Source organism: Capra hircus, chromosome 1 (assembly GCF_001704415.2).
Source record: "Capra hircus breed San Clemente chromosome 1, ASM170441v1, whole genome shotgun sequence".
NCBI classification, from domain to species: domain Eukaryota; kingdom Metazoa; phylum Chordata; class Mammalia; order Artiodactyla; family Bovidae; genus Capra; species Capra hircus.
This window is the reverse complement of record NC_030808.1, coordinates 130,610,947-130,638,377: the sequence shown is the minus strand read 5'-3', so window position 1 is coordinate 130,638,377 and position 27,431 is coordinate 130,610,947. Positions and strand designations below refer to the sequence as shown.

At 45.1% G+C, this 27,431-nt stretch overlaps 1 protein-coding gene across 5 annotated transcripts in view; it reads right to left on the bottom strand.

The window, feature by feature from the left end:
• DZIP1L (DAZ interacting zinc finger protein 1 like) overlaps positions 1 to 27,431 on the bottom strand; it is a 59,492-nt gene that overhangs the window by 11,082 nt on the left and 20,979 nt on the right. For all 5 annotated transcript variants that reach the window (XM_018049978.1, XM_018049983.1, XM_018049988.1 and 2 more), the window contains 9 exons: positions 26,055 to 26,636; positions 23,975 to 24,059; positions 20,544 to 20,665; positions 19,747 to 19,908; positions 16,439 to 16,567; positions 8,578 to 8,640; positions 7,090 to 7,230; positions 4,641 to 4,671; positions 3,258 to 3,311 (listed from right to left, as the gene is read on the bottom strand). In XM_018049978.1, the coding sequence (XP_017905467.1) occupies positions 3,258 to 3,311; positions 4,641 to 4,671; positions 7,090 to 7,230; positions 8,578 to 8,640; positions 16,439 to 16,567; positions 19,747 to 19,908; positions 20,544 to 20,665; positions 23,975 to 24,059; positions 26,055 to 26,555 (1,288 nt within the window). In that variant the 5' untranslated portion in view covers positions 26,556 to 26,636. The remainder of the gene's footprint in view (positions 1 to 3,257; positions 3,312 to 4,640; positions 4,672 to 7,089; positions 7,231 to 8,577; positions 8,641 to 16,438; positions 16,568 to 19,746; positions 19,909 to 20,543; positions 20,666 to 23,974; positions 24,060 to 26,054; positions 26,637 to 27,431) is intronic.

Below are 27,431 nucleotides of genomic sequence, written 5' to 3'. Positions count from 1 at the left end.
GGTTGTTCCTCTGGGAATCACGGCAGCAGACCCTCCACCCACCTTTGGGATCCTCATCCCCTGGACCTTCAAGATCTGGCTCAGTCCTGTCCCAGCTTTTGGGGTTCTGACTCCAGACAGCAGCTTGTTCCCCAGGCTCCATTCTTCCTCCCCTCTCTCCCCACCCAAATTTATTGAGTATAATTTACATACAGCACTGTATACATTTAAGATGCACAGCATAATGATTTGATTCACATTCATGATATATGTATACACATATATATCGTGGACAGACAGCTGCCTGCTCCCCTCAAGTCTACTGTCTAAATTAGGTGTTCTCCCTCTAACTATACACAATAGAATTGCTTGGGTTTAAAGTACAGATTCTCTGGCCCCACCTTCCAGAGTCTGATTCCACGGATCTGGAGAAGGGCCCTGGAATCTGCATTTTAACTTGCTCAGATGATTCTGATGGAGGTGAGCCACAGACCACTCCTTAAGAAATACTGACCCAGTGTGCATGCATGCTAAGTCGCTTTCAGTTCAGTTCAGTTCAGTCGCTCAGTCGTGTCCAACTCTTTGCAACCCCATGAATTGCAGCACGCCAGGCCTCCCTGTCCATCACCAACTCCCAGAGTTCACTCAGATTCGCTTTAGGCATGACCAACTCTTTGCGACCCCATGGACTGTAGTCCACCAGGCTCCTCTGTCCATGGGATTCTCCAGACAAGAATACTGGAGTGGGTTGCCATGCCCTCCTCCAGGGGATCTTCCCAACCCAGGGATCGAACCTGCATCTCCTGCAACTCCCAGCATTGCAGGCTGATTCTTTACCACTTAGCCACCAGGGAAGACCTGCTGACGCAGAGGGTAATGAAACAGGCAATTAAAATAAAACGTGATTACTGAACTGAACTGACTGCTATAAAGGGGCCGTTCAGGGTGAGTCAGGGAAGACCTCCCAGAAGTGCTCTTCAGGTCTCATGCCAGGGACCATTGTGGTTAGAGGTGGACCAGCCTACTGACAAGTAATATGAGTGTGCACAGGCCAGCACTGGGGACACGGAAGAAAACCCTCAAGGAGCTCAAAGTCAAGTAGTAATCTTATCCCTTGGTTGCTTATTTGAAACACCTGGGCTCCATCCCAAGATAAGTACGTCAGAATCTTGGAGGGTCAGCCCCAGGCCTTAAGATCTAATTGTGAAACTTCCCAGATCTTCTAACAACAGCCACGCCTGAAGACCAACTGGTCTAGAGCAGTGCTTCTCAAAGTGTGAACCATGGCATGGGAGCCACCTGTCACTTATTAAAAACCCAGATTCTCAGATCCCCACTCCAACCTGTGTGTGTGTTAGTCACTCAGTCGTGTCTGACTCTTTGCGACCCATGGACTGTAGCCCACCAGGCTCTTCTGTCCATGGAATTCTCCAGGGAAGTTGCCATTTCCTACTCCACCACTTCAACCTGACTGAATCGAAACTTCAGGAGGTGGAGCCCAGCAATCTGTGCTTTAAGTCCTCCCTCGCCCCCAGGGTCGATTCTCTGCTGAGTCTGCACCGGGCATGAGCCCCAGCTGGGCTGTATACTGAAATCACTGTTGGAGCTCTGGGTACTACTGCTGCCCAAAGCCCTGCCCCTCGTGGTGATCTAGGCAGCAGGCGGCTGGTCGCTCCTCCAGAGAGTTGCAAGCTGCCCAGGAGATTCTTAGTGTGCGACCAGTGCAGAGAGCTGTGGGAGCCACAGAGGTCCTCAAACTTGAGCAAGCACCAGAGTGCCCGGGAGGGCAGGTGCAGACAGAAATGGCTAGGCCCTGCCCCAGAAGCTCTGATTCAGTCTGTGCGGCCTGGGACTGAGAATCTGAAAATCTGCATTTCTAGCCAAGTGCCAGGGGATGCTGCTTCTGCTGGTCTGACACGGGAAGAAGTAGAAAAGCAGGTGAAGAGGAACAGCAGAGTCTGACCAAGGTCTGGGTCCTCCCTGCAACGGGATGGGGTGTGGAATAGGTGGGGAGGGGTCTCCTTCACTCAGTGACCGCCTCCTAGAACTCTGTGCCCCCGCTGGAGGATTTGCCTCATCCTCACTGTGGACCTTGTGTTACTCAGGGTTATCTGTAACTTATTTTTACTACTATATTCCAAGGTTAAGTGCACTGGGGTGGGATGGTAGCAGAGGACTGATTAAATTTTGGTTCATCTATCCAATGGAGTACTTTGAAGTCCTGAAAAAATAATGAAGCAGCTCTATACAAAGGGATAAGAAATGACCCCCAATACAGTTAAGAAACAATCATAGAAGAATATGTATACTGTGCTCCTGTTTGGAAAAAGGAAAAGAATGCATACATGCACATGCTTGTGTTTGCACCACGTGTCTCTGGAAAGAAACGTGACAAACCATTAACAATGGAATCTCTGGGCGGAGACTGGATGGCCTGGCAGGAGGGAGACCTACTGTGCACCCTTCTGCTTTTTCTGCCAAAAGCATAGAAGACTGCCTCAAAAGTAAAGAAAAACATTACATTAAAAAACAACAAATACCCCATGATGAACTCTCTGGTGACACAAATAAAACCCTTTCCTCAGTGCACCTGTTGGGTCACTCTGGAACGGTCACATCACAGCCAGGCTGGGCATGCAGGCCTGGTCAGCAGGTTGGCTGTGAGCTCTCTCTGATCTTTTCTGGGAGTTCCTTCTCCCTGACTCACCCAGGAGAGTCTATTTTTTTCACTTCTCCTTTGCATCCCCTAGAAACACTCGGTTGAGAGCTCTGCAAATCGGAGTCAGTCACTGAACAGAGTGAATAAAAGTGGCAGGCTCCCAGGGCTCCGCAGAGGGGACCGAGGAGGATTCCTGCACATCAGGTTGGCCAGTGTGATCTGCCTGCTGCATGCTTGCCACGCAGAAGAAAACTGCAAAGGTCACCTAAGCCCACACAGTGAGGCCGCATCCACTGCTCTGGCTCATACCAGGCAGGAGACGGTGGGGCGGGCACCAGGGACGGGCTACGCAGCAGGCGCCGTCACGCCAAATCCTGACTCCACCACCTGCTGCTCTGTGGCTCTGGGCAAGCCACTGATCCTCTCCAAGCAAGGGAGAACCAGGAAGTTGCACATGTGTGCCTTCGTGTCACATGCCTGACAAGCACAGGGTGCTTAAGAAATATTTACTGCATATCCCTAGTTTCCTGCACCCAGATTCAGGCAGTCAGATCCAGTTAAGTAGAGACAAACTCAACAACGAAGAGGGCAGCCCCCAGGGAAGAAATCGGAGCCTCACCTTCCTCGGAAGAGTCCTCATCTGTGTCCACAGCCTTCGGGCCTTCACAGATCCCTGAGGAGAGCAGCAGTAGTTAGTGTCTCCAGGGCCTTGGGCCCCACCCCCACCTCAGAGAAGAGCTAGGACAGCATGTGAGTGCAGGCCAGAAACAGCAAGGACCTGAGTCAGTCCTCTAGCAGGCAGAGGCAGGATGAAGCAGTGGGCACAACCATGACCTGGGAGGCAGAAAGATCAGAGTCCACATTCCAGCTCTGCCCCTCACGAGCTGCCCATGACAGAAGTCCTTGAACTTCACTAAGCCTCACGCGCCTCTTCTAGAAAGTGAGGACAGTCATACCCGCCCCACACTAAAGTGTGGGGACAAACTGCTGAGACAATGGATCTGAAGTCTATGACACACAGCTCTCATTAATGGCCCACCCCAGCCCTGGGCTTCCCAGGTGGCTCAGTGGTAAAAAAGAAAAAAAAAAAAAAATTGGCTTGCCAATACAGGAGACGCAAGAGATGCGTGTTCGATCCCTGGGTTGGGAAGGTCTCCTAGAGTAGGAAATGGCCTACTCACTCCAGTATTCTTGCCTGAAGAATTCCATGAACAGAGGAGCCTGGTGGGATCACAGAGTCGGACGTGACTGCACAACTGAGCACACGCACACGCCCCAGCCCCAGCCCTCAGATCACAGCCATAGAACGGTGCCTCTCTGAACTGGTTGCAAGACTGCAAAAGAAACATCTAACCTCAAGGCAGAAGCTGGGGAGGAGGTGTGGGTTTGCCAGAAAAGGCAGAGGGGAAGCTACAGGCATAGGGCAGCAGAGGTGGGGTGGAGTCAGAAGGGCTCACAAGGGGCTAGCCAGGTCCTCCAAGCAGGCTGGTCCCCCATAGGTTACTGTCGCCCTCTAGACATCAGCACCTGCATCTGTCAGACACGCACACGAAGATGCACGCACACAAGACGAGGCGGGCAGACTCTCTAGACAGGCATATTCAGAGATTTGGGGTCAACTTGCTGCAAGATGGAAACCAGGTATAGTTGGATGGACCTGAACCACAGTTGTGAATTAGAAAGAGCCTTTTAATGAGCCCTGCCACTCCATCCATCATCTCCCGCCCAGGATTCTCACCCCCCGCCCCACCTCATGAGACCCTGTCCTACAGAGAAGAGCAGGCCAGGCAAGAAACCCTGCTTCCTTCAGCAAGAACCCAGGCTGGAGCCCTGTCTGTCCCGGAAACAAGCATCTTCTCACCCTACCTGTCCAACCAGAGAGCCTGACGCCACAGGTCCCCGAGCAGCTGCCACCATCCTCATCCTATACATTGACTGATATAGCATGACAGAGACAGGAGAGGGGACCAGAGGCAGGAGAGACAGGAGACAACAGACTTACCCTCCACCTTCCGGAGAGACATGGCCTGCATCTGCAAAGACATGGAACAAAGCAGGTTACAGGCAGCAGGGGGCTCTGCTGTGAGCAGTCAGGCTGCCTAGCTCTGTGAAGAAGGGACGGCCAGTGTTTCCACACCATCCACTGGGAGACGGAGCTCAGAATACTCTGCCCTGGCCCCGCAAGACACCTCCTGCTGTGCAGATGTGAGGGCATGGCGCCAAGACTGAACAGTGGCAATCAGGTTGGCACCAAGCTCCATTTGCCCATGGTGGAGAGGCAAGAAGGCCCCTCTATGCAAGGAACCCCCCATGCAAGCAGAGAGACATAAGCATACAAGTAACCTCAGCCAGGACAAAGGAGGCGCCCTCCTGAGATGTGGGCCTCTGAGCTGAGTGCTCCCTGGGGGGAAGGGGGCATGATGTGAACAGCCACTGACTCTCTGCTCAGCCCCTCTTTTCCAGGAAGTGCCTCTGCTTCCTCAGTTTACATAGTCACAGCCAGGACAGCCCCTTGTGACTATGTGACCCCCACACCACAGCCATAGCTGACTGTCCAGGTTTGGGCAGAGAATTCTGGATTGGTAACATGTCAACTCAAGAGCTCTGGGCAGCTAACTGGTTTGAGTTTTTATTTTGTTTGTTTCTTTTCCACATGGGGCAGACATGGAGTAGAAGCTGGCCTTCACAGGGAAAATCAAAACAGTTACAGAAAAAGGAACAGAGACATATTACAGAGCAATGACTTGACGACATTTCACGTCTTTGGATTCAGTTCATTCCTAGACTAGCTGTTCCGCTGCCTTGAGCTTTCTGAGACACTTTGTCGAACCTTATGACAAATCTCCTTTTCTGCTTAGGCGTGAGTTGTTTTTCACTCCTTACTGATGAATGATTCATCCAATGTCCATTTCTATTCCTCCTTTGCTTATCTCTATCCTAGAAAGTATAAAGCTAATTATTTCTTTTCTAACCTCCCTCACAGCTATAGGTTCCACAGTTTTGGCTAGTAAAATATAAGTAGAAGCCTTGAGAAGAGCCTTTCATCAACTTTTTCCATTAAATATGGTTGTGATGGTTGGGGCTATGGCAGCCACTTTGCAATCATCCGAGTCAAGCATAAGTCAGTATGCTCAAGTGAAAATGAAAGTGTTAGTCGCTCAGTCACTGACACTTTGTAACCCCATGGACTATAGCCCATGGGGCTCCTCTGTCCGTGGGATTCTCCAGGCAAGAATACTGGAGTGGGTTGCCATTCTCTTCTCCAGAGGAATCTTCCTGACCCACAGATCAAACTGGGGTCTCTCGCATAGCAGGCAGATTCTTTACCATCTGAGCCATCAGGGAATATGCTAAAGATGGCAATTAAAAAAATAATAATAACAGTCTAGAATACCAATGACATAATGGTGCTGCTAAATCAAGTATGACCTCTTTTGGTGTTACAATAAAAATAAACACCAGTTAACCTATTCTGTTATTTTTAGCCAGTGGGTTCCTAACTGAAACGACTATAAATAAGAATTCTGGTAACAAAAGAAGGAAACCTCCGGGCAGCTACAGCTTTGAAGAGCTAAATGTGTTAGGGGAAGTAGTAAAAAGAAAAGCAGCAAGGAGGTGGGTTAGATATGCTGACAGCTGGAAGAGCAGAAGGGCACAAATAGCAACAGGTATAGGAACAGAGGATTAGACAGTGACAGCGGGTGCTCCGCCCAGGAAAGCTATGTGGAGGGTGGTTCACGGCAAGGACCTGAGGCCACAGCAGGGCCCAGCTGGGGACAGATACACATCTCCACCGGCCTGGGGCTCAGAAAGGGGAGCTGCACCTGGGCTGGGCAGAGAATGGTCCACTATTAGACGAAGAGTCAGAGGGGCGAGTTTTAGAAGAAGGGTGCTTAGTAAGTGATGCCTTCTCGTCATACTAGCTTATCTAACAACCTCCTCAGAGGCTGTTAACTGATGAAAAAGGAATTAGTTAAGAAATGGTGTCTGAGAACACAGTGAAAGGAGCACAGGCTTCGCATGCCACCTATCTGGCTAGGGTTGACTCTCACCCCTGCCATTTCTAACACGCACTGTGTAGACTCAAGTGAGGTGCTTAAGTTCTCCAGCCTGTCTCATCCTCTGTCAAAGGAAGCTGGGGAGAAGGCAATGTCCACCTTGAAAGGCAGCAGTGAGCTTTACATGGAGGAATAAGCAAAGTATCAACCAGGCGCTGGCATTCACATGGTCTCTGCTGGTACTGTGAACCCACCGACACAGCCCCTAAGGACAGCAGTCGCGTCTTCCACACCCTCATCGCTTTCTGCCCCTCAAGTCTGAAGACTCTTCCCTCTCCTCAGAGACCCTAGCTAATGAGACTGGAGCCAACAAGTCCAAGAGACTCTAAGGAGATCCTCACAGGGAAGGGGTCTACGGCTCCAGGTCTCGGCTGGGAGGAGGGACACGCCTACCATCTCCTCCTGGGAGGCAATGAGCCTGGCTTGTTCCTGGAGCTGGGCGCGGAGGGCATGGATCTGGCGCTGGGTCTGGGTGGCTGCTTTCTTCTGATCCTGAGACAGGGTAGCCTGGAGCCTCTCGTTCTGCTCCCGCAGCTGGTGGCACAGGGTGGCTGGTCAGTCACATGTCCGCAGGGACCTCTGAGAGCTCAGTGCCTGCAGGACCTGTACCAGCAGGTAAATGCTGGCCCGAGCTTCACCTGAAGTAGGTGGAGGGTTTCCAGACCTGGGTGAGCAGCTTTCTAACAAGACTGACTTCCTTCCTATTTGAGGACGTGTTAAGTGGTACTTGAGGGGAATTGAGTGCAGGCCCCTCAGCTCAGGGCAAAGGCCCTCTGTCAGGTGTGTAACCCACAGGAGGACAGTCAGGTAAGTTGAGGTCATTCAAAAATCATCAAATGGGTGCTTTTAGGTGAAGACAAAAGATGAAGGAAATGTGGTTACAAGCTACCTCTGATGTAAGAGCAGAGAGAAAATGACACCACTTATTTCTGCATAAAGAACCTCTAGAAGAATACAAGAAAACGATGAAAGTGGTCACCGGCGGGGTGGGTGTCGGGGACAGGTAGATGGAAACGGAGCAGAAGTGAGACCTTACTCCATGAACCTTAATATAGTTCTTCTGCTCTTTGGAATAAACTTGAGTGCGTTTCCCATTTTTGAATTTTTCGAATAAGATAAACCTATCAGGGACTTCCTCAGTGGTCCAATGGTTGAGACACTCCAATCCCAATGCAGGGGCCAAGCATTTGATCCCTGGTCAGGGAACTAAAATCCCACAAGCTGCATGGAACAACCGAAAAATAAATACATAAAGATTTTTTTAAAAAGATAAACTGTCAGAGGGGAACCACTTGATTGGGGGGCCATCCATCATACACCAGACTCAGATCTAAGCACCTTTACCTTCTGAGCTTTCTGAAGCAGAACCTAGGGCTCTTCTTAACTGGCTTCATCCTCCACTTGCCTTCTCCTCAGGGACATTTTTATAGAAGCTGGTTTCTCTGTCTTGAGGACTACTGCTCTCTCCTCAGTGGTCTGAACCCTTCTATCTGAGCTGCTGCTGAACTATCGCTGAGGTCCACAACCACCTGGATCTCTCCTGGGTGGGGTTTCAAAGGAAGGCCCAAACACTGAATGACCAGGCAATTCTCTGAGTTTTATAGCACAGCCCTACTTAGAGAGCCTTAAGGGGTCACTGAAGAGGAATCCATGGAGAAAGGATGCACTGGATTCAGAAGAGAAGGCCGAGAGGCCCCTGCTCCCAGCCAGGGAAGCAGCCCTCTGGGCCCTTTGTGTATTGACGGGGTCAGCAACGGGGAACCGTATCAACAACAAAATATCTGCCAACCAGTTTAAGGCAGGGGGCAAAGGATGGGGAGGTGAAGGATGAGAGGAAGTCGTGGGAAACTAGGCTCCCCAAGACAGTCCGGTGAGACCTACCTCTCTCTTCTGAGCTGCGTGCTCCTCTTGCAGTGCCTTCATTTTCCTCCTCCATTCTGTTTTCTGAAAAAGATTAAATGCTTATCAAATGGGCCCCTCTAGATATTAAAATATAGTACAAAGCTAAAAGAATTAAAAGGTACTGGCTCACAGAGTCGGCAGACAGAGCAGTGAAAAGACTAGAAAGCCCAAAGATATTGGGGGGGGGGTGCGGGGGAGGTGGGGCAGGGGCGGGGGGTGCGGTGGGGGAAATGGAATCTACTCTGGGGGGAAGATGCATTATTGACAAATGGTGTTCAAACAAGTAGTTAACTACTTGAACTTGGATTGCAAAAAAATAGGAACTTGTATCCTTATTTCACATCTTAAATGAAAACAAATTGTAGGTGGTCAAAGATTTCATCTTAAAAAATGTAAGAGATGTCAGCAAGATGATGGACTAGTAGGGTCCAGTTCTCAAAGTACCCACAGATGAGAATACCTTTATGAGAGCTCGGGAATCCAGCTAGAGGTCCTAGAGTGGATACACTGAAGAAGGGAAAAATAGTTTCACCTTACCCGTGTTACCCCTCACCCAAGACAGCACAGCTCAGTGCTAAGAAAGAACCCCTCAGCCCACAATCTCTCCCACAAGGAAAGTGAGTGCAAGCGAGCACCCGACTGCCCAGGGCTTGAAGGATGCTGCCCAGGAGCCCCAGTTTTGTCTCACTCCACCAGAACTGAGGGAATCAACATAGCTGAACCGGTTTTCAGCGCTGGCACACAGATCTCAACGCCAGCTTCAGATCCTACTGGCTAGCTTGTGGACACCAGAAGGTGTGGAGGAAGAGAAGGAAAAGTGTAGACTATTTGTAGGCAATCAAAGCTAAGTTGTTTCCAGCTTAAAATAGAGTGCTGTAATTATAAAATGTTTTATGACTGGAAAAGGTCAGTTTTCATTTCAATCCCAAAGAAAGGCAAGGCCAAAGAATGTTCAAATTACCATACAATTGCACTCATTTCATACGCCAGCAAGATTATGCTCGAAATCCTTCAAGCTAGGCTTCAGCAGTACATAAACTGAGAAATTCCAGATGTATAAGCTGGATTTATAAAAGGCAGAGGAACCAGAGATCAATTGCCAATATACACTGGATCATAGAAAAAGCAAGGGAATTCCAAAAAAAAATCTACTTCTGCTTGATTGACTGCTAAAAGCCTTTGAGTGTATGGATCACAAGAAACTGTGGAATATTCTTAATGAGATGGGAATACAACACCACTGAACCTGCTTCCTGAGAAACCTGTATGCAGGTCAAGAAGCAACAGTTAGAACCAGACATGGAACAACAGACTGGTTCAAAACTGGGAAGGGAGTATGTCAAGACTGTATATTGTCACCCTGCTTATTTAACTTACATGCAGAGCACATCATGTGAAATGCCAGGCTGGATGAATCACAAGCTGGAATCAAGGTTGCTGGGACAAATATCAATAACTTCAGATATGCGAATGATACCACTTTAATGGCAGAAAACGAAAGAGGAACTAAAGAGCCTCTTGATGAAGGTGAAAGAGAAGAGCGAAAAAGCTGGCTTAAAACTCAACATTCAAAAATGGTATCTGGTTCCATCACTTCATGGCAAATAGATGGGGAAAAGTGGAAATAGTGACAGATTTCATTTTACTGGGCTCCAAAATCACTGTGAATGGTGACTGTAGCCACAAAATTAAAAGACACTTGCTCCTTGGAAGAATAGCTATGACAAACCCAGACAATGTATTAAAAAGCAGAGACATCACTTTGCCGACAAAGGTCCATATAGTCCAAGCTACGGTTTTTTCAGTAGTCACGTATGGATGTGAGAGCTGGACCATAAAGAAGGCTGAGCACCAAAGAACTGATGCTTTCAAACTCTGGTACTGGAGAAGACTCTTGAGAGTCCCTTGGACACCAATAAGATCAAACCAGTCAATCCTAAAGGAAATCAACTCTGAATATTCATTGGAAGGACCGATGCTGAAGCTAAAGCTCCAATACTTTGGCCACCTAATGTGAAGAGCTGACTCATTGAAAAAGACCCTGATGCCAAGAAAGACTGAGGGCAAGAGGAGAAGGGGGCTATAGAGGATGAGATGATTGGATGGCATCACTGACTCAATGGACATGAGTTTGAGCAAACTCAGGGAAATAGTGAAGGACAGGGAAACCTGATATGCTGCAGTTCATGGGGTCGCAAAGAGTTGGACACGACTTAGTGATTGAACAACAACAACAAATACTAATTATAAAGAAAAAACTGTAACAGATAAACAAAAGAGAAAGATAAAGGAATCAAAGTATGCACACACACACACACACACACACACACACAAAATCATCAACTCACAAAGAAAGACAGCAAGAGAGAAAGAAAGACAGCAAGAGAGAAAGAAAGGGACAAAGTAACTGCAGGACAGTCTGAAAACAACAAAATGGCCAATAGCAAATCCTTTTTTATCAGTAATTACTTTACATTTAAATGGACTAGATTCTCCAACCAAAAGATATAAAGTGGCTGAATGGATTTTAAAACCAAGATCCAATTATATGCTGCCTACAAAAGACCTAGCTTTAAGGGCACATATAAGCTAAAACTGAAGAGATGACAGAAGACATTTCAGCAAATGGTAAACAAAAGAGAACAGTAGCTATATTTATATCAGACAAAATATACTTTAAGTCAAAAATTGTTATAAGAGACAAAGAAGGTCATTATATAATGATAAAGGGGTCAGTTAATCAGGAGGATATAAAATTGTAAATATACAGTCAGTCCTCCATATCAATGGATTCCACATCTGTGTATTCCACATCCAGGATTCAATTAACTGTGGATTGAAAATATTTGGAAAAAAATTCCAGAAAGTTCCAAAAGCAAACTTGAATTTGCTTCATGCTAACAAATATGTACAGAGCATTTACATTATAGTCACAATAAGTTACATAAAATTTACATTGTAATTAGGTTTTATAAGTAATTTATAAATTATGTAAAGAATTTAAAAATGATGTTTGTGAGTTATATGCAAAATATAAGGGACTTGAGTATCTGAGAATTTTGGCATCCATAGAGGTTCCTGGAACCAGTCTCCTATGGATGGATACTGAGGGATGGCTATGTATTTACACAACATAGGAGCATCTAAACATATAAAGCAAATATTAACAGAAATGAAGGGAGACACAGACAGTAACACAGTAACAGGAGAGGATTTCAATACTCCACTTTCAGCAATGGATATATCATCCAGACAAAATCCATAAATTAACAGTGGACTTGAACAACACTATAGAACAAGTGGGCTGAACAGGCTTGTTCAGTCCGTAAATAGAATATTCTATCCAAGTAGCAGAATACACATTCTCCTCAAATGCCCAAAGCTATTCCCAAGATAGATCATAAAACAAAGTTTTGCTAATTTAAACTTGAAATAGTATCAGGTTAATCTTTTCCAACCACAAAGTTATGAAACTAGAAGACAAATAAACGGAGATATTTCATGCTCATGGATGGAAGAATATTGTTAAAATACCCATACAATCCTAACATACCTATTCAGTCCTAAAATTCACATGAAATCACATAGCCAAAGCAATCTTGAACAAGAAGACAAAACTAGAAGCATCACTTCCTGATGTCAAATTATATTACAAAGCTATAGTATTTAACAGTATGGTGGTGGTAATAAAAACAGACACATAGACCAATGGAACAGAAGACGAAACCCAAAATTAAACCCACGTACGTACGGTCAACAAATCTTTGACAATGGCACCCAGGATACAAAATAGAGAGAGGAGTCTCCTCAGTAAATGGTATTGGGAAAAATGGATATCGACATGCAAAAGAATGAAACTGGACCAATACCTTACACCATACACAAAAATCAACTCAAAATGAATTAAAGACTTAAATGTAAGATCTGCAACTCTAAAACTCCTAGAATAAAAGAGGGACATTGATCTTATCAATGATATTTTTTGGATGTGATACCAAAGGCACAGGCAACAAAAACAAAAATAAACAAACAGGACTAAAGTTTCTACATAGTAAAGGAAACCATCAACAGATGAAAAGACGACTTAAAAAACGCGAGAAAATATTTGCGAACCGTGCATCTCCTAAGGAGTTCATCTCTAAAACATAAGGAACTCATACGACTTAATAGCAAAAATAAAGAATAATAATAACCCGACTGAAAAGTGGACAAAGAGACTGACTACACATTTCTCCAAAAAAGACCTCCACAGTGTCAACAGATATATATTTTTTAAAGTAACAAAAGATAACAAATGGCAAACATATGGAGAAAGGGAAATGTTTTACAGTGTTGGTGAAAATGTAAGTTGGCACAGTCATTGTAGAAAAACGGGATGGAGAGCTCCTCAAAAAAGTTAAAAACCAAGAGAGTTATTCATTTTCCCCAGTGAGTCTCCCCATGTATCCATGAGGTATACCTGTTAATAAACTTGTTTGGTTTTCTTAGAACTACCAAATAATCCAGTGATCCCACTTCTCAATATTGATTCAAAGGAACTGGAGTCAGGATCTCAAAGAGAGGCCCACACTCCCATGTTCATTGCAGCATTACTCACAGTAGCAAAATACGGCTACATTTACCCCCAAACTCAATGAGTTACAGACATTACATATGCACAGCTTTTTACATGTCAATCGCACCTCAGTGAGGTAACATAGATGAATGAATGAATGGATGAGCAAACTACAAAAAAAGAAAAGAGAGCATTTTTTTCTGGCCCCACTGCACAGCTTATAGGATCTTAGTTCCCCAACCAGGGATCAAACCTGGGCCCCTGGCAGTAGAAGTATGGAGTCTTAACCACTGGACCAGGAATATTTTCTTTTTAAATCTCAGAGTGGCTATAAACAAAAAAGATTGATAATTTGATCATTTTGACCACATAAACATTATTAATTTTGCATGGTCAAAAACCATGATCAACAAAGTTTAAGGACAACAGGAAACGGGGGGAAATGGCCACAGGAGCAACGAAGAGTTGGGTTAATTTCCATCCGTTACACAAACACACAAATTGGTAAGGGAAGCAACAGGAAAAATGGGATGTGAATGGAGTTCATAGAAGAAGAATGCTTTTTAAGTTTGAAATTTGTGAAACATCAAGCAGTTGGAAACATTAAGCTCTTTCTTAATGGTCTTGGAGAGAAGCAGCAGGACAGTGTGATTTAACAACAGTGTAAACTGCCCTTCCTTGCTGTGGAACTATCAGTGAGACAGACCATATATAACTGGACTGATGCAAGTTTCAGCCAGTGGAAGCCAGGCCACCTCCTCCCAGCCAGCGAGAGCAAATGGTGCAGAAGTCTTCCCCTCTCCATCTCCAGTGGCCTCAGGTTGGCAGAGGCAAATCAACCATAGTGGGAATATTTTACCCCAGAAAATGACAAATGCTGCAAATCAAAGCTTTCTTAGCTCCAGTCAACCGGTTGTTAAATATTTACCATCATAGCATTCCAGACAGCCTGGAATGTGAAGTCAAGTGGGCCTTAGGAAGCATCACTACGAACAAAGCTAGTGGAGGTGATGGAATTCCAGTTGAGCTATTTCAAATGCTAAAAGATGATGCTGTGAAAGTGCTGCATTCAATATGCCAGCAAATTTGGAAAACTCAGCAGTGGCCACAGGACTGGAAAAGGTCAGTTTTCATTCCAATCCCAAAGAAAGGCAATGGCAAAGAATGCTCAAACTACCACACAATTGCACTCATCTCACATGCTAGTAAAGTGATGCTTAAAATTCTCCAAGCCAGGCTTCAGCAATACGTGAACCGTGAACTTCCAGATGTTCATGCTGGTTTTAGAAAAGGCAGAGGAACCAGAGATCAAATTGCCAACATCCGATGGGCCATGGAAAAAGCAGGGTTCCAGAAAAACATCTATTTCTGCTTTACTGACTATGCCAAAGCCTTTGACTGTGTGGATCACAATAAACTGTGGAAAATTCTGAAAGAGATGGGAATACCAGCCCACCTGACCTGCCTTTCGAGAAACCTGTATGCAGGTCAGGAAGCAACAGTTAGAACTGGACACAGGACATCAGACTTGTCCCAAATAGGAAAAGGAGTACATCAAGTCTGTATACTGTCACCTTGCTTATTTAACTTATATGCAGAGTACATCATGAGAAATGCTGGGCTGGAGGAAGCACAGGCTGGAATCAAGATTGCCAGGAGAAATATCAATAACCTCAGATATGCAGATAACACCACCCTTATGGCAGAAAGTGAAGAACTGAAGAGCCTCTTGATGAAGGTGAAAGAAGAGAGTGAAAAAGTTGGCTTAAAGCTCAACATTCAGAAAACTAAGATCATGGCATCCAGTCCCACCACTTCATGGGAAATAGATGGGGAAACAATGGAAACAGTGGCTGACTTTATTTTTCTGGGCTCCAAAATCACTGCAGATGCTGATTGCAGCCATGAAATTAAAAGACACTTACTCCTTGGAAGGAAAGTTATGACCATCATATACAGCATATTAAAAAGAAGAGACATTACTTTGCCAACAAAGGTCCATCTAGGCTATGGTTTTTCCTGTGGTCATGTATGGATGTGAGAGTTGGACTACAAAGAAAGCTGAGCGCAAAAGAATTGATGCTTTTGAACTGTGGTGTTGGAGAAGACTCTTGAGAGTTCCTTGGACTGCAAGGAGATCCAACCAGTCCATCCTATAGGAAATCAGTCCTGGGTGTTCATTGGAAGGACTGATGTTGAAGCTGAAAGAAACTCCAATACTTTGGCCACCTGATGTGAAGAGCTGACTCATTTGAAAAGACCCTGATGCTGGGAAAGATTGAAGGCAGGAAGAGAAGGGGACGACAGAGGATGAGATGGTTGGATGGCATCACCAACTCAATGGACATGGGTTTGGATGGACTCTGGGAGTTGGTGATGGACAGGGAGGCCTGGCATGCTGCGGTTCATGGGGTTGCAAAGAGTCGGACATGACTGAGTGACCGAACTGAACATTAGATACATGCCAAATATCTTCAAAGCCAAGAGACTGTCACACTTTCAAAGAATAGTTTTCAACTGGGTTGGACTCAAAGTGAGGATAAGGTTCCAGTAAGATACATGGCTGAATGTATTTTCAAAAAACTCCCCAGCAAATCTGACACTGCACACTTGAACATCACCAGCCACACCTGAGAACTCTAAGAACCCTACTCTATGCTTTCATTAATTGGCACAAGGTCTGAAATGATAGAACTGTGATGTCTTTAATCTCCCTAAATCACTTTGCCAACAAAGGTCCAAATAGTCAAAGCTGTGGTTTTTCCAATAGTCAATGTATGGAAGTGAGAGTTGTACCATAAAGAAGGCTGAGCACTGAAGAATTGATGCTTTTGAACTGTGGTGTTGGAGAAGACTCTTGAGAGTCCCTTGGACTGCAAGGAGATCCAACCAGTCCATCTTAAAGGAAATCAGTCCTGGGTGTTCACTGGAAGGACTGATGTTGAAGCTGAAACTCCAATACTTTGGCCACCTGATGGGAAGAGCTGACTCATTGGAAAAGACCCTGATGCTGGCAAAGACTGAGGGCAGGAGAAGGGGGCAACAAAGGATGAGATGGTTGGATGGTATCACCAACTCAATAGACATGAGTTTGAGCAAACTCTGGGAGATGAAGGACAGGGAAGCCTGGCATGCTGCAGTCCATGGGGTCGCAAAGAGTCAGACAGAACTAAGGAACTAAACAACAGCAACCACCCTAAAACCAGAGTGAAAACAAGAAACACTGTTGCAAGACAGCACATTTCTTGCCTGGTTCAGGAAGAAAGGCATGGGACCTTGGCTCACCTGAATTTCCATCTTCTCCTTCAGAGCCCAGAGCTCCTGAGCCTGCCTGAGTCTCTCCTCGGGCTCCTCATCCCGCAGGGACCCCAGGTTGGACTTCATCATATTGTGGGACTGCAGTGCCTGCAGCTTCTGAAAAGGCCAAAGTGTAGTTTCATTCCGATGAAGATCTAATTGTGACATTGTCTTTTATACCCTGAGCGGTGTCAGAAGGGCATACTTACCCCAACCACAAGGCCCCAACTTGAACTTACTGGGTATCTGCATGCCTGCAAATACTCCCGAAAGTCCACACTCCCCTTCACTAGGTTCTCCTGAAAGCTCAGCTCTTGCACAGAAGAAAATCCCATGGAAGAACACAATTCAAGAGTGTCATTTCCATTGCACTGAAATTCTGCTATACTTCAAGCTCAAAACTTCCGACAGCTTTCCCATTTCCTCCTCAGTCTCAAATAGGCTAAAGAGAATCGGACTCTCAGAGCCATGAGGAGGGTCTCTGGCATTCCAGACCACTCCCTGAGGACTCCTGCTCCAACAAAGAAAAAAATCTTGGCTGTCACCAAGAAGGCCTGGCTTTTCACAGCTTGGAGTCATGTCACCAATGCCTAGTGAGTGCTTCCTGAGCTAACAGTTCCTGAGCTAATGTGAAGAAAAAGGTAAGGAAAAGTGGATCAAAGAGAAGATACCTTTCCACCTCCTCCCCATAGTTATATTTTTAAATATATGACTACTGTAGTGACAAAAGCAATTACCTCCTTCTCTATTACTATATAAACCTCATAGACCCTATTACAGCTTTAGAGAACTGTTAAGCCCCTGAGTTTAACTTCACATTCTTATTATCTTTAACTCTTCTGCTAAAGCAATATTGGGTCCAAATGTTAACCATTTCTCATACAAAATATAATAGTCCGTTCTCAGTTATGTCTGACTCTTTTGAGACCCCGTGAACTGTAGCCCACCAGGCTCCTCTGTTCATGGGATTTCCCAGGCAAGAATACTGGAGTGGTTTGCCATTTCCAGATCCAGGGGATCTTCTTCAACCAGGGATCAAACCTATGTCTCCTGTGTCTCCTGCATCACCAGGTGGATTCTTTACCACTGGCACCACCTGAGAAAACCATTTCTAAACCCCTTGAATATTTTTGTAGTCTCAAACGCTCTATCAGATGTATGCACAACTTCAGCCTCCAATGTGTCACTTCCGTCTTCACGCTGCTGCTTATGACACACCAGACAGCGGCTTTCTCGGTGTTACCAAGAAAACCACGCTGGTGCTTTCCTTTCAACTGGGGCCTCCTTTGGCAACTGGACTTAAAGTAAGTAAAGTCACTCAGTCGTGCCTGACTCTTTGCAACCCCATGGACTGTAGCCCACCAGGCTCCTCTGTCCATGGGATTTTCCAGGCAATAGTACTAGAGTGGTTTACCATTTCCTTCTCTAGGGGATCTTCTCAACCCAGGGATCAAACCCAGGTCTCCCACATTGTAGACAGACGCTTAACCGTCTGAGCCACCAATTACTCTAACTGGACTTAACCTACATCTAATCTAAAGTTCTCTCTTTAGTGAGATGATTTAGCTGAATACATTCTGAAAATACTTCTCAAACCTTTTCCCTGATACAGCTCCCCCAGTGACTCAGTGGTAAAGAATCTGCCTGCTATGCAGGAGACTCAGGAGAAGTACTTAATCTCTGGGTCAGGAAGATCCCTTTGAGAAGGAAATGGCAACCCACTCCAGTATTCTTGCCTGAGAAATTCCATGACAGAGAAGCCTGGCAGGCTACAGTCCATGGGATCCCAGAGTCAGACATGACTGAGTGACTAAAACACAACATTCTGAAAATATTTTTCAAAATGTTTCCCTTACACAGGTTTATATGGGAAGATACAGTCCAAGGATAATTTTGATAAGTTTTTTGTGAATAAATTTGATAATATATCCAGTAGAGGAGCAGAGCTTTGAAGTTTAAGGAGCTGGGTTCAAATCCCAGCTCTACCTCTTAAAACAGCTGTTTGACTTTGGGCAAATGTGGCCTCAATGTCTTTGCTTGAAAAGGGGGAATGATAATAGCTTTTTTTTTTTTTTTTAAGGCATTTTATTTTTTACCTTTTGTACTCACTGAGCAGCATGTGAGATACCCAATCAGGGATCAAACACGCACCCTGTACAGTGGAAACCTTAACCACTGGACCACCAGGGAATTCCTTTAAAAAATAAATCAGGGAGGATTTCCCTGGTGGTACAGTGGATAAGAATCCACTGCCAATGCAGGGGACACGAGTTCAGTCCCTGGTCCAGGAAGATTCCACATGTTGAGGAGCAACTAAGCCCCTGCATTACAACTACTGAACCTGTGTGCCCAAGCTCCTGAAGCTCGCATGCCCTAGAGCATGTGCTCCGCAACAAGAGAGACCTCCACGATGACAAGCCTGCACATGGCAACGAAGAGTAGCCCCTGCTCGCCGCAACTAGAGAAAGCCCACACGCAGCAATGAAGACTCAGCACAGCCAAAAATAAATAAAAATTTTAAAAGCAAACTTAGGGACTTCCTTGGTAGTTCAGTGGTTAAGAATCCACCTTGCAATGCAGGGGACACAGATTCAATCCCTGGTTGGGGAACTAAGATCTCCTAGGCTACAGAGCAACGAGGCCTGCATGCTGCAACTAGAGAATCTGTACCACAATAAAAGATCTCTCGGTGCTGCAACTAAGATCTGATACAGCCAAATAAATAAATCTTTTTTTAAAAAAGAAATTAACAAACTAACAACATGCCTACCTTTAGAATATTAGAGTTGTTTGGTTGTTATGAGAATTAAAAGCTAGTGTATATAAAGAACTTTGTACAGGGGTTAGAAATGTTTCAATAAATATTAGTTACTATGTGACTCCACAGGCCCCAACAGAGTGCCTACTTGTAACCACCACTCAGCAAATACTTGTTAGAAGAAAAATGTATCCATTTACATTTTGCCTCATTTCTTGTCCAGTGAAGCCCTTTGCAAAAATAAGCATAACATCTCTGGAGTTCTTACTATAATATATGCCAGATAATGTTAGGTATTGTTGATGTGCTAATTTAACCCTTTCAGAAACCTATCTTACAGAAAGGAAACTGAAGCAAAGGAAGATTAAAAGTAACACGCCCAAGATCACACAGCCAGTATGTGATGGAGCATGGGTTCAATACCAGCCACTGCCCTCATGTGTCTGGACTCATAGAACTAGTACAAAGAAATAAATTTTGTGAACAAACAAGCAGATTTTCAGCTAAAGAACTCTGAGAAGTCTTTTAGGTTGGGTACCTCCTCTAAGGTAGAGTTCTGGTTGGCAACACTTTTAAATTCATCCCAAAATAATTTTTTGAGCTTGTCTATTTCCCCATATAGCTTCACCCGCTCTTTTTCTTTCCATTCATCAAATTCTTTCTTAGCTTCTGCTTCCCTTTGGCGAATGATCTCTGCTTCCTACAAAGAAAAGCAAGAACAAGAGAATCATTAATTCCACACTATGACAAATATTTACCAAGAAACTGCCAGGGCCCCTTTTCCATGTAAGTCACTATGGAGACCCAAAGAACATTTATCCCCCAGTCCCCAGTGTTTGGACCAGGAATGGAATTAGTCTTATCTGAACTGTAAAGGATGGAGATCACGTCTCTTTTCTCTTTATATTCTTCATGATGCCTGGCAAGGAGTGATGAATGAATAAATGACGGAAGGCATGACGCAAGTGTATGTATTTTCATTCTACAAATATTTACTGAATGCCTCCTCTGAGCTGCCTTCTGGAGTTTACCCAGTCTTTCTCCTCCAAAAGCTAACAGTATGTTGTAGGAAGTTAACATACAGGTTCAAATGCCCACAGAGGGTGCAAACACAGGAGGCTGCAGCTCTTTCGGCCACACAGTTCTAGCCAAATAACTGAATTTTCCTTCCCAGACTACCTAAAATCACTTGGCACATCCGGGAAGACACCATCCTAGCCCTGACTCTCAGCTCTGGGAAACAGCCAGAATGTCAACTCTGTGGGATCTGAGCACATTACGGGTCTCCTGGCCAGTCCATCACCAAATCCCCTGCCATTTCTCCTCCACGCCCACCTGGAGCTGCCGCTGCCTCTCTGCCTCCCTCTGGGCTTCCAGCTCCCCTTGGGTCCACTTCAGTTTGGCCCGTAGCTCTTCTAACACCTCCTCCACTGGCTGCTCCTGCTTCCTCTGCTTTCCTGTGGGAACCACGCAAAGCGAGAGTGACCAGCATAACTCAGAGTCGGTGGTGTGTGCAGTTCCTTGTGTGCAGTAACACCTCAGTCTGAGACCAGCTTTACACTGTACACTGTACACTGACTCTGGGCAAATTATCCCTGACCCTCTGTTTCTCCAAAGCGGAAAATGGAAGCAATAACAGCACCTAACCCAGAGGGTCAGGAGGAGAAGGACAGAGGATAAGATGGTTGGATGGCATCAGCAACTCAATGGATATGAGTTTGAGCAAGCTCTGGGAGTTGGTGATGGACAGGGAAGCCTGGCGTGCTTCAGTCCATGGGGTTGCAAAGAGTCGGACATGACTGAGCAACTGAACTAAACTGAACTGAACCCAGAGGGTCATTGTGAGGATGAAATGTGATAATGCAAAGTGCCTAGCATAGCACCTGGCAGGACAGCTCAATACATTATCATTTAAAATAACTATTTTTTAAATATGTATTTATTTTTGTTTATTTATTTGGCTGTACCAGATCTTTGGTTGCAGTATGTGGGATCTAGTTCCCTGACCAGGAATCGAATCTGGGCCCCTTCTATTGGGAGCTCGGAGTCTTAATCGCTGGACCACCAGGGAAGTCCCTAAAATAACTGCTTTGACAGTACTTACGAATGGGAAACATGAATGTAAAACCGGTAGAGTAACAGAATCAGGATATGTACACACTGATTATTAATACAAAGAGGGGGATTTAAAGTAATGGTAAGAATTGTAGTTTTAAGTTCATTCTTTTCAGTAATGTAGTACAGTTCAAATGTGTAGTTTTAAATTTCAGATTAAAAAAAGGCTCTGTGCACTATGAAGAAAACTTGAATTATAGAAGAATATTCTAACTAAACCACATACTGATAAACTACAAGTTAAAGGTTAATGAAAAAGACACCAATTGTACTTGAACATTTGTTACTTTTCAAAGCACATTTAGGGATTATTAGATGGTACTTTTATTAAAACTTCAAGCTTTTTTTTTTAAGATATATGGCTTTTCTCAAATGAGGCTTTTTAGAAACAAGCAACTTTTAGATGCAGTGAAAATTAATTTGGATTAATAAAGTGATTTGAGGGACTTCCCTGGAAATCCAGTGGTTAAGATTCAGGGCTTTCACTGCCAGGGGCACAGGTTCGAACCCTGGTCAGGGAACTAAGATTAGGCATGTCATGTGGCACCGCCAAAAATATAAAATAACAAAATAAAAATAAAGTGATTTGAGGTGAGTCTGGAATGGGAGAACTGCAGTATCTGAGAAGTCAGCTGCCTGATAAAAATTACTGAACACTAATGTAGCCAAAGTTGGCTTAATTGTTGTTGTTTTAGTTGCTAAGTCACGTCCAACTCTTTTGGGACCCGACGGACTGTAGCCTGCCAGGCTCCTCTGTCCATGGGATTTCCTTAAGAACGTATTTTTCCTCTCCATATTTTCCCAGCACTGTTCATTAAGGAAGTAATACGGAACATGCACAAGGATTTATGCACAAGAGTGTTGCCACCATGTGATTTATAATTGGGGAATGTTTTAGTTATCCACATAAATTAAGAAATAATTCAGTTGTGAAGTAAATTATGATCAGCACATGATGAAATACTATTCAGCCATTAGAAACCATGTTTTCAAAGATGATTTAATGATTTAATGATTAATTGAAAATAAGCAGTATCAAAACTGCATCTTATATGATAATATTCATACACAAAAAATAATGACCACAGACACACCAACGTATTAGCTGCAGATGATATCGTCCATGGTTTTTATTTTCCCTTTTCTACCTTTCTGCACTTCAATTTTCTACATCAAAGGCATGTATTTTCTAATTTCTTACTGTGGTAAATATATCTAACATAAAATTTACCATCTTAGCCATTTTTAAATCTACAGTTCGGTAGGATTAAATACATTCATAATGTTGTTCAATGATCACCACCACCCATCTTCAGGATATTCTTCGTCTTGTAAAACAGAATCTCTGTCCTTACTAAACACTAACTTCCCATCCCCTCTTCCTCCAGCCCTTAGCAACCTCCATTCTACCTTCTGTTTCTATGCATTTGGCTATTCTATGTACCTCATAAGTGAAATCATATGGTATTTGCCCTTTTTTAACTGACAATTCACTTAGCAAAATAACCTATTGTAGCAAATTGCAGAATGACCTTTCTTTTTAAGGCTGAAAAACATTTCTTTGTATCTCTCTCTCTCTCTCTCTCTCTCTCTATATATATATATATATACATATATATACACACACACATACATATACCACATTTTGCTTATTCATTCATCTGTCAGTGGACATTTGAGTTGCTTCTCCACCTTTAGTTACTGTGAATAATGCTCCTATGAAAATGAGTATACAACTATCTCTTCAAAAACATATATCGTTTCCAGAAAAAAGTATTTAATAAATGGAAAATCTGTTTTTCTTTACTTGCCTCCAATGTAGAACCAAGAAGTATCAGATATATAATAAACGCATAGCAACTAGGTGACTAGTGCTATTTTAAAATTCTGTTCTTTCAAAAGGAAATTAAAATAAAGGGAAAAATGTTTTATTCAATGAGATTTTATATTTAATTTATATTACATTTTATCATGATATATTTGCATTAACAGCTATTTCTTATTGAACCTCAAAAAAATCTCTTAAAGGGGAAAACATATAGCCTTGCTACTTGTTTTAGAACTTGAAACAGTAAAATTACAGTGATTAAATCATAATGAATTAATGTGCATTAAAAAGTCAAAGAACGGGTCTGACTGCTCCTTGGGCCCAGTTAGGCTTATTCATAGTCAGCACCAGATTCACAGAAGGCTGGGCGGTAAGGGCCCGTCCAAGTCACTGTGTCTAACTGCCGCATTCACAGTCAAGGACACTGAGACTCAGAGGGAAACCACCGTAACCACGGTCACATAACAGAAGGGGACGAAGTGACGACTGGAACCTACCTGTCTGACTCCCAGCCCTTTTCCTCTAAACATGGGGTCAGAAGTGTTCCTAAGCACCTGTGGGATCCCTCCACGTGGATGGTGGGATCACTGGCTCCTCGACTGGATGATGAGGTTCTGAGCTTTGTACACGTCCTCCACCTGCTGAGCTGGCTGGGAGTCAGACAGGCAGCGTCCAGTCTTTTTCTGTCCCTTATATCATGTGACCACGGTCAGTGTTTCCTCTCTGAGTCTCAGTGTTCTTGACTGTGCGTGGGACAGACTGAGTGACTCTGAAGGGCCCTTACCTCCCAGCCTTCTAGAGACGCCCAGGCCCTTCCACTCACCGCCTTCCACCACGCCTGCGTGCCTGCGCTGGATGTGGCCCCGGAGAAAGGTGGCGTTCATGAAGGTCTTGTCACACAGGTGGCACTACACAGAAGAGAGCCGTGGGGAGTGCAGGATCAGCTCACCTGAGTCATCCTGGGATGATTCTCCCTCCATCAGCATTCCCATTCCTTGGGAACCCTGGGCTGCTTCACAAATGAAGAGCTTGATTTACAAAGTAAGGAAGCGATGTGAATCACATATACACACATATATAAAACATACATATATATGTTGCTGTTGTTTAGTTGCTAACTCATGCCCAACTCTTTTGCAACCCTATGAGCTGTTGCCCCCCAGGTTCCTCTGTCCATGGGATTTTCCAGACCAAAGTATAGTAGTGGGCTTCCACTTCCTTCTCCAGGGAATCTTCCCAACCCAGGGGTCGAACCTGCATCTCCTGCATTGCTGGCGGATACTTTACCATTGAGCCATTATATACACATATATATTTTTTATACAGCCCCTTCAAAATATTTATTTTCTGGGCTTTAAAACACTACCAGCTGTAGGGAGCTATGAACAAAAACTAGGCATTTGATGATACTAAGGAATTTTTGTGGGTTTTTCAGGGCATGATGATGGTATTATGCTTATGTTTAAAAGTAGGAGTCCTTGCTTTTCAGCGATACAAAGTGAAATATTTACAGATAAAGTCATATGACTGATACACTTCAAAATAATCCAGGGGTAGGGGGGAAGTGTGTATGGGAACAACAACATTGGCCATGAGTTGAAAACTATTGGGCTAGGTAGCATGCAAATGAAGGTTCGTTATATTATTCTCTCTACTTTTGTATACATTTGATATTTTCCATAATTTTCCCCTCCTCCCCCGCTTCCCTGCTTCCCCTTTCCCACCCCAAGCAGCACATTCACAAACCAGGCACCAAACACGGCCCTCTGCCATGCCAGCTCTGAATCTGGGAAAACGAAATACTGGCATTGCAGTGGCCCAACTTGCTACCACACAGACAGACTCTTTCTAAGAATGGAATCCACACTGACAAAGAATTGCCAAAAGCTGCAGAGAGAGAAACTAGATTCTGGTGCCATTATCTGAGTCCACCATAATCCTGGATTTTTCAGTTCAATTAACCAATAAATTCCTTATTGGCCTAAGCCAGGTTAAACTGCTGTTTTGTAATTTACTACTGGAAAAGGTCTGACCCTTTTATCATAATTAACATTGCATTAATTGCATCCATTTCTAACATCATATCTTAGTGATTCCTTCTGTCCAGTCGCCCTTACACTGTGAATTTCTGAGAAATCTGAACCAGCATGATTGGTACCTTCATCCTCAGAGCCTGCCAGAGGATCTAGCCACCAACAGTTCATTAAAGGGCAACCGATCCCAATCTACACTTTTCATGGGAAGAGACGCAAATGCTCAAATGCTACTTTGGGTGATGAGCTGTCACTTAATGGAGTCACTTTTCCAGAACGGGCTTGTCTTCACCAGCTCCTTGTCGCACACTGATTTTACACATACCCTCACACATCTCTTATACATGTTTATCACATCACACCTCTACACACACACAAAGCCTTCACACATACACACTTAGGCTCTACACACACACACACCCTTCATACATCCACACATGCAACAAAAGTATGTCTTTACATGCGCATTTTACACAAGCGTGTTATATGCCACACACTCTACACACACACATGCACACACCATTCACAGACATAACCCTCCAAGCAATCATACACACACCTTAGGCATGTTTACCCGCCATCTGTTAACTCACACACACCCTGCATGTGTTCACACATGCACAATGAGACATAACGCACAAGACATCTATACTCTGAACTCATACACACCTGCCACACAACTCCACACGCATTGTAGACCTAACCAGACTGCAGAGGGCTCTCTGGTGACGAACAGCATCTCTAAAACCTGGTCCCAGCCCCAGTGACAATGGCCACAGCTGCCTCAGGGCCCAGGCGGCAGTGCCACAGAGGTGGCCACTGGCTGGGCGCACAGCCCTCCCAGGGTCCCCGCCCCGCAGCAGTGCTCACGGTGTGGTAGCTGTGGGCGCCCGTCTGCAGGAGCAGCTGCTGCAGGGCACTGATCATCTTGCGCCGCCGCCGGCTCTCCTCCCGCACGCCCTTGAGCTCGTCGGCCTGGCGGCCCAGCTCCTGCTGGCCACGCTCCTGCTGGCCCAGGCTGGCCTGCAGCCGCGCCTCCAGCTGGGCCACGCTGGTGCTCAGGCAGTCCTGGCAGTGCAGCAGGTACTCGATGCTGAGCTGCGCCAGCCGCAGCACCTTGAGCAGCACTGGGTCCACGGGCTGCCCGCAGCGGCCGCACACCTCCCGGTCCAGGTTGCAGAAAGTGACACCAGCGATGTTCTCCTGCAGGGTCGCCACATCCAGCTCCCGTGCCACGCGGTCCACATCCAGGGCACTGATGCGCCTCCAGTCCACACTCTCACGGCGAGGCTGGAACTTGAAGGTGGGGAGAGTGTAGGCCCCAAAGAGGGGGCTACTGAGGCCCTGGACAGTGGGGGTAGGAGACTGCATGGGTGGGGGAAGCCCTGGGCTGGCCACCGGGGAAGGGTGCCACCAAGGCCACGGCCACAGGCACAGGAGCTGAGAGAGGGCCTAGAAAATGAGAAGAGAATTGAAGTTAGGCCTGCTGCACGTGGCTGCATGTACCATACTGGACAGCAGGAGCCTTAGTGTGCAGTGTGCGCTGACATGGCCAAAGCAAGGGTGTGGGCTTTATAACATACAAATGTGGGTTCAGATCCTCAGCCTTGAGCAAGATCCTTTGTATTATTAAGCCTCCATGTGTATTGGGAATCATGGTGCCTCCTCTGCAGGCCTGTGGTTAGGAATGAGGCAGGAAAAACACCCAGCCCAGTGCCTGACACATAGCAGGTCCCCAGTGTACCACCCACCCACGCACCCCCCCACCATGCCCAAGTGCACTGCAAGAGAGCCTGCCAGAGGGCTGGGTCAGGAAGGAGCTGTCAAATGTATATGGAAGTCTTTCTGCAACCCTATACTGATCTCAGGATAAAGTCCAGTAACTTTGCCTTGGGAGGCAGAGCCACTTAACAGTAGACATTAAATGGTTCTCCTTCGGTAACTGCAAAATTTAATGGACAGGATGGGCTACAGTTTCCAGTTTCCCCAGCTGTAAGGTGGACCCCATGTTTTCTTTAGTGGGATGTGAGTGAAATGATGTCCAGCTCTGCCACGGGGTGGCGCTCAAGACAGCAGCTGGGCCTCTGCACAGAGATCTTGTTCAGTCCACGATGGTCTCTTTTCCAATCCTTATAGTTTAGAAAACAGCTCCAGTTTGTTGTTAAAAGACTCAGATTCTACTTGCCACTCTCTTGTTAGACAAAGAAATTGTTCTCTTTGTAACTTTATAATAGCAACTGGAATTTG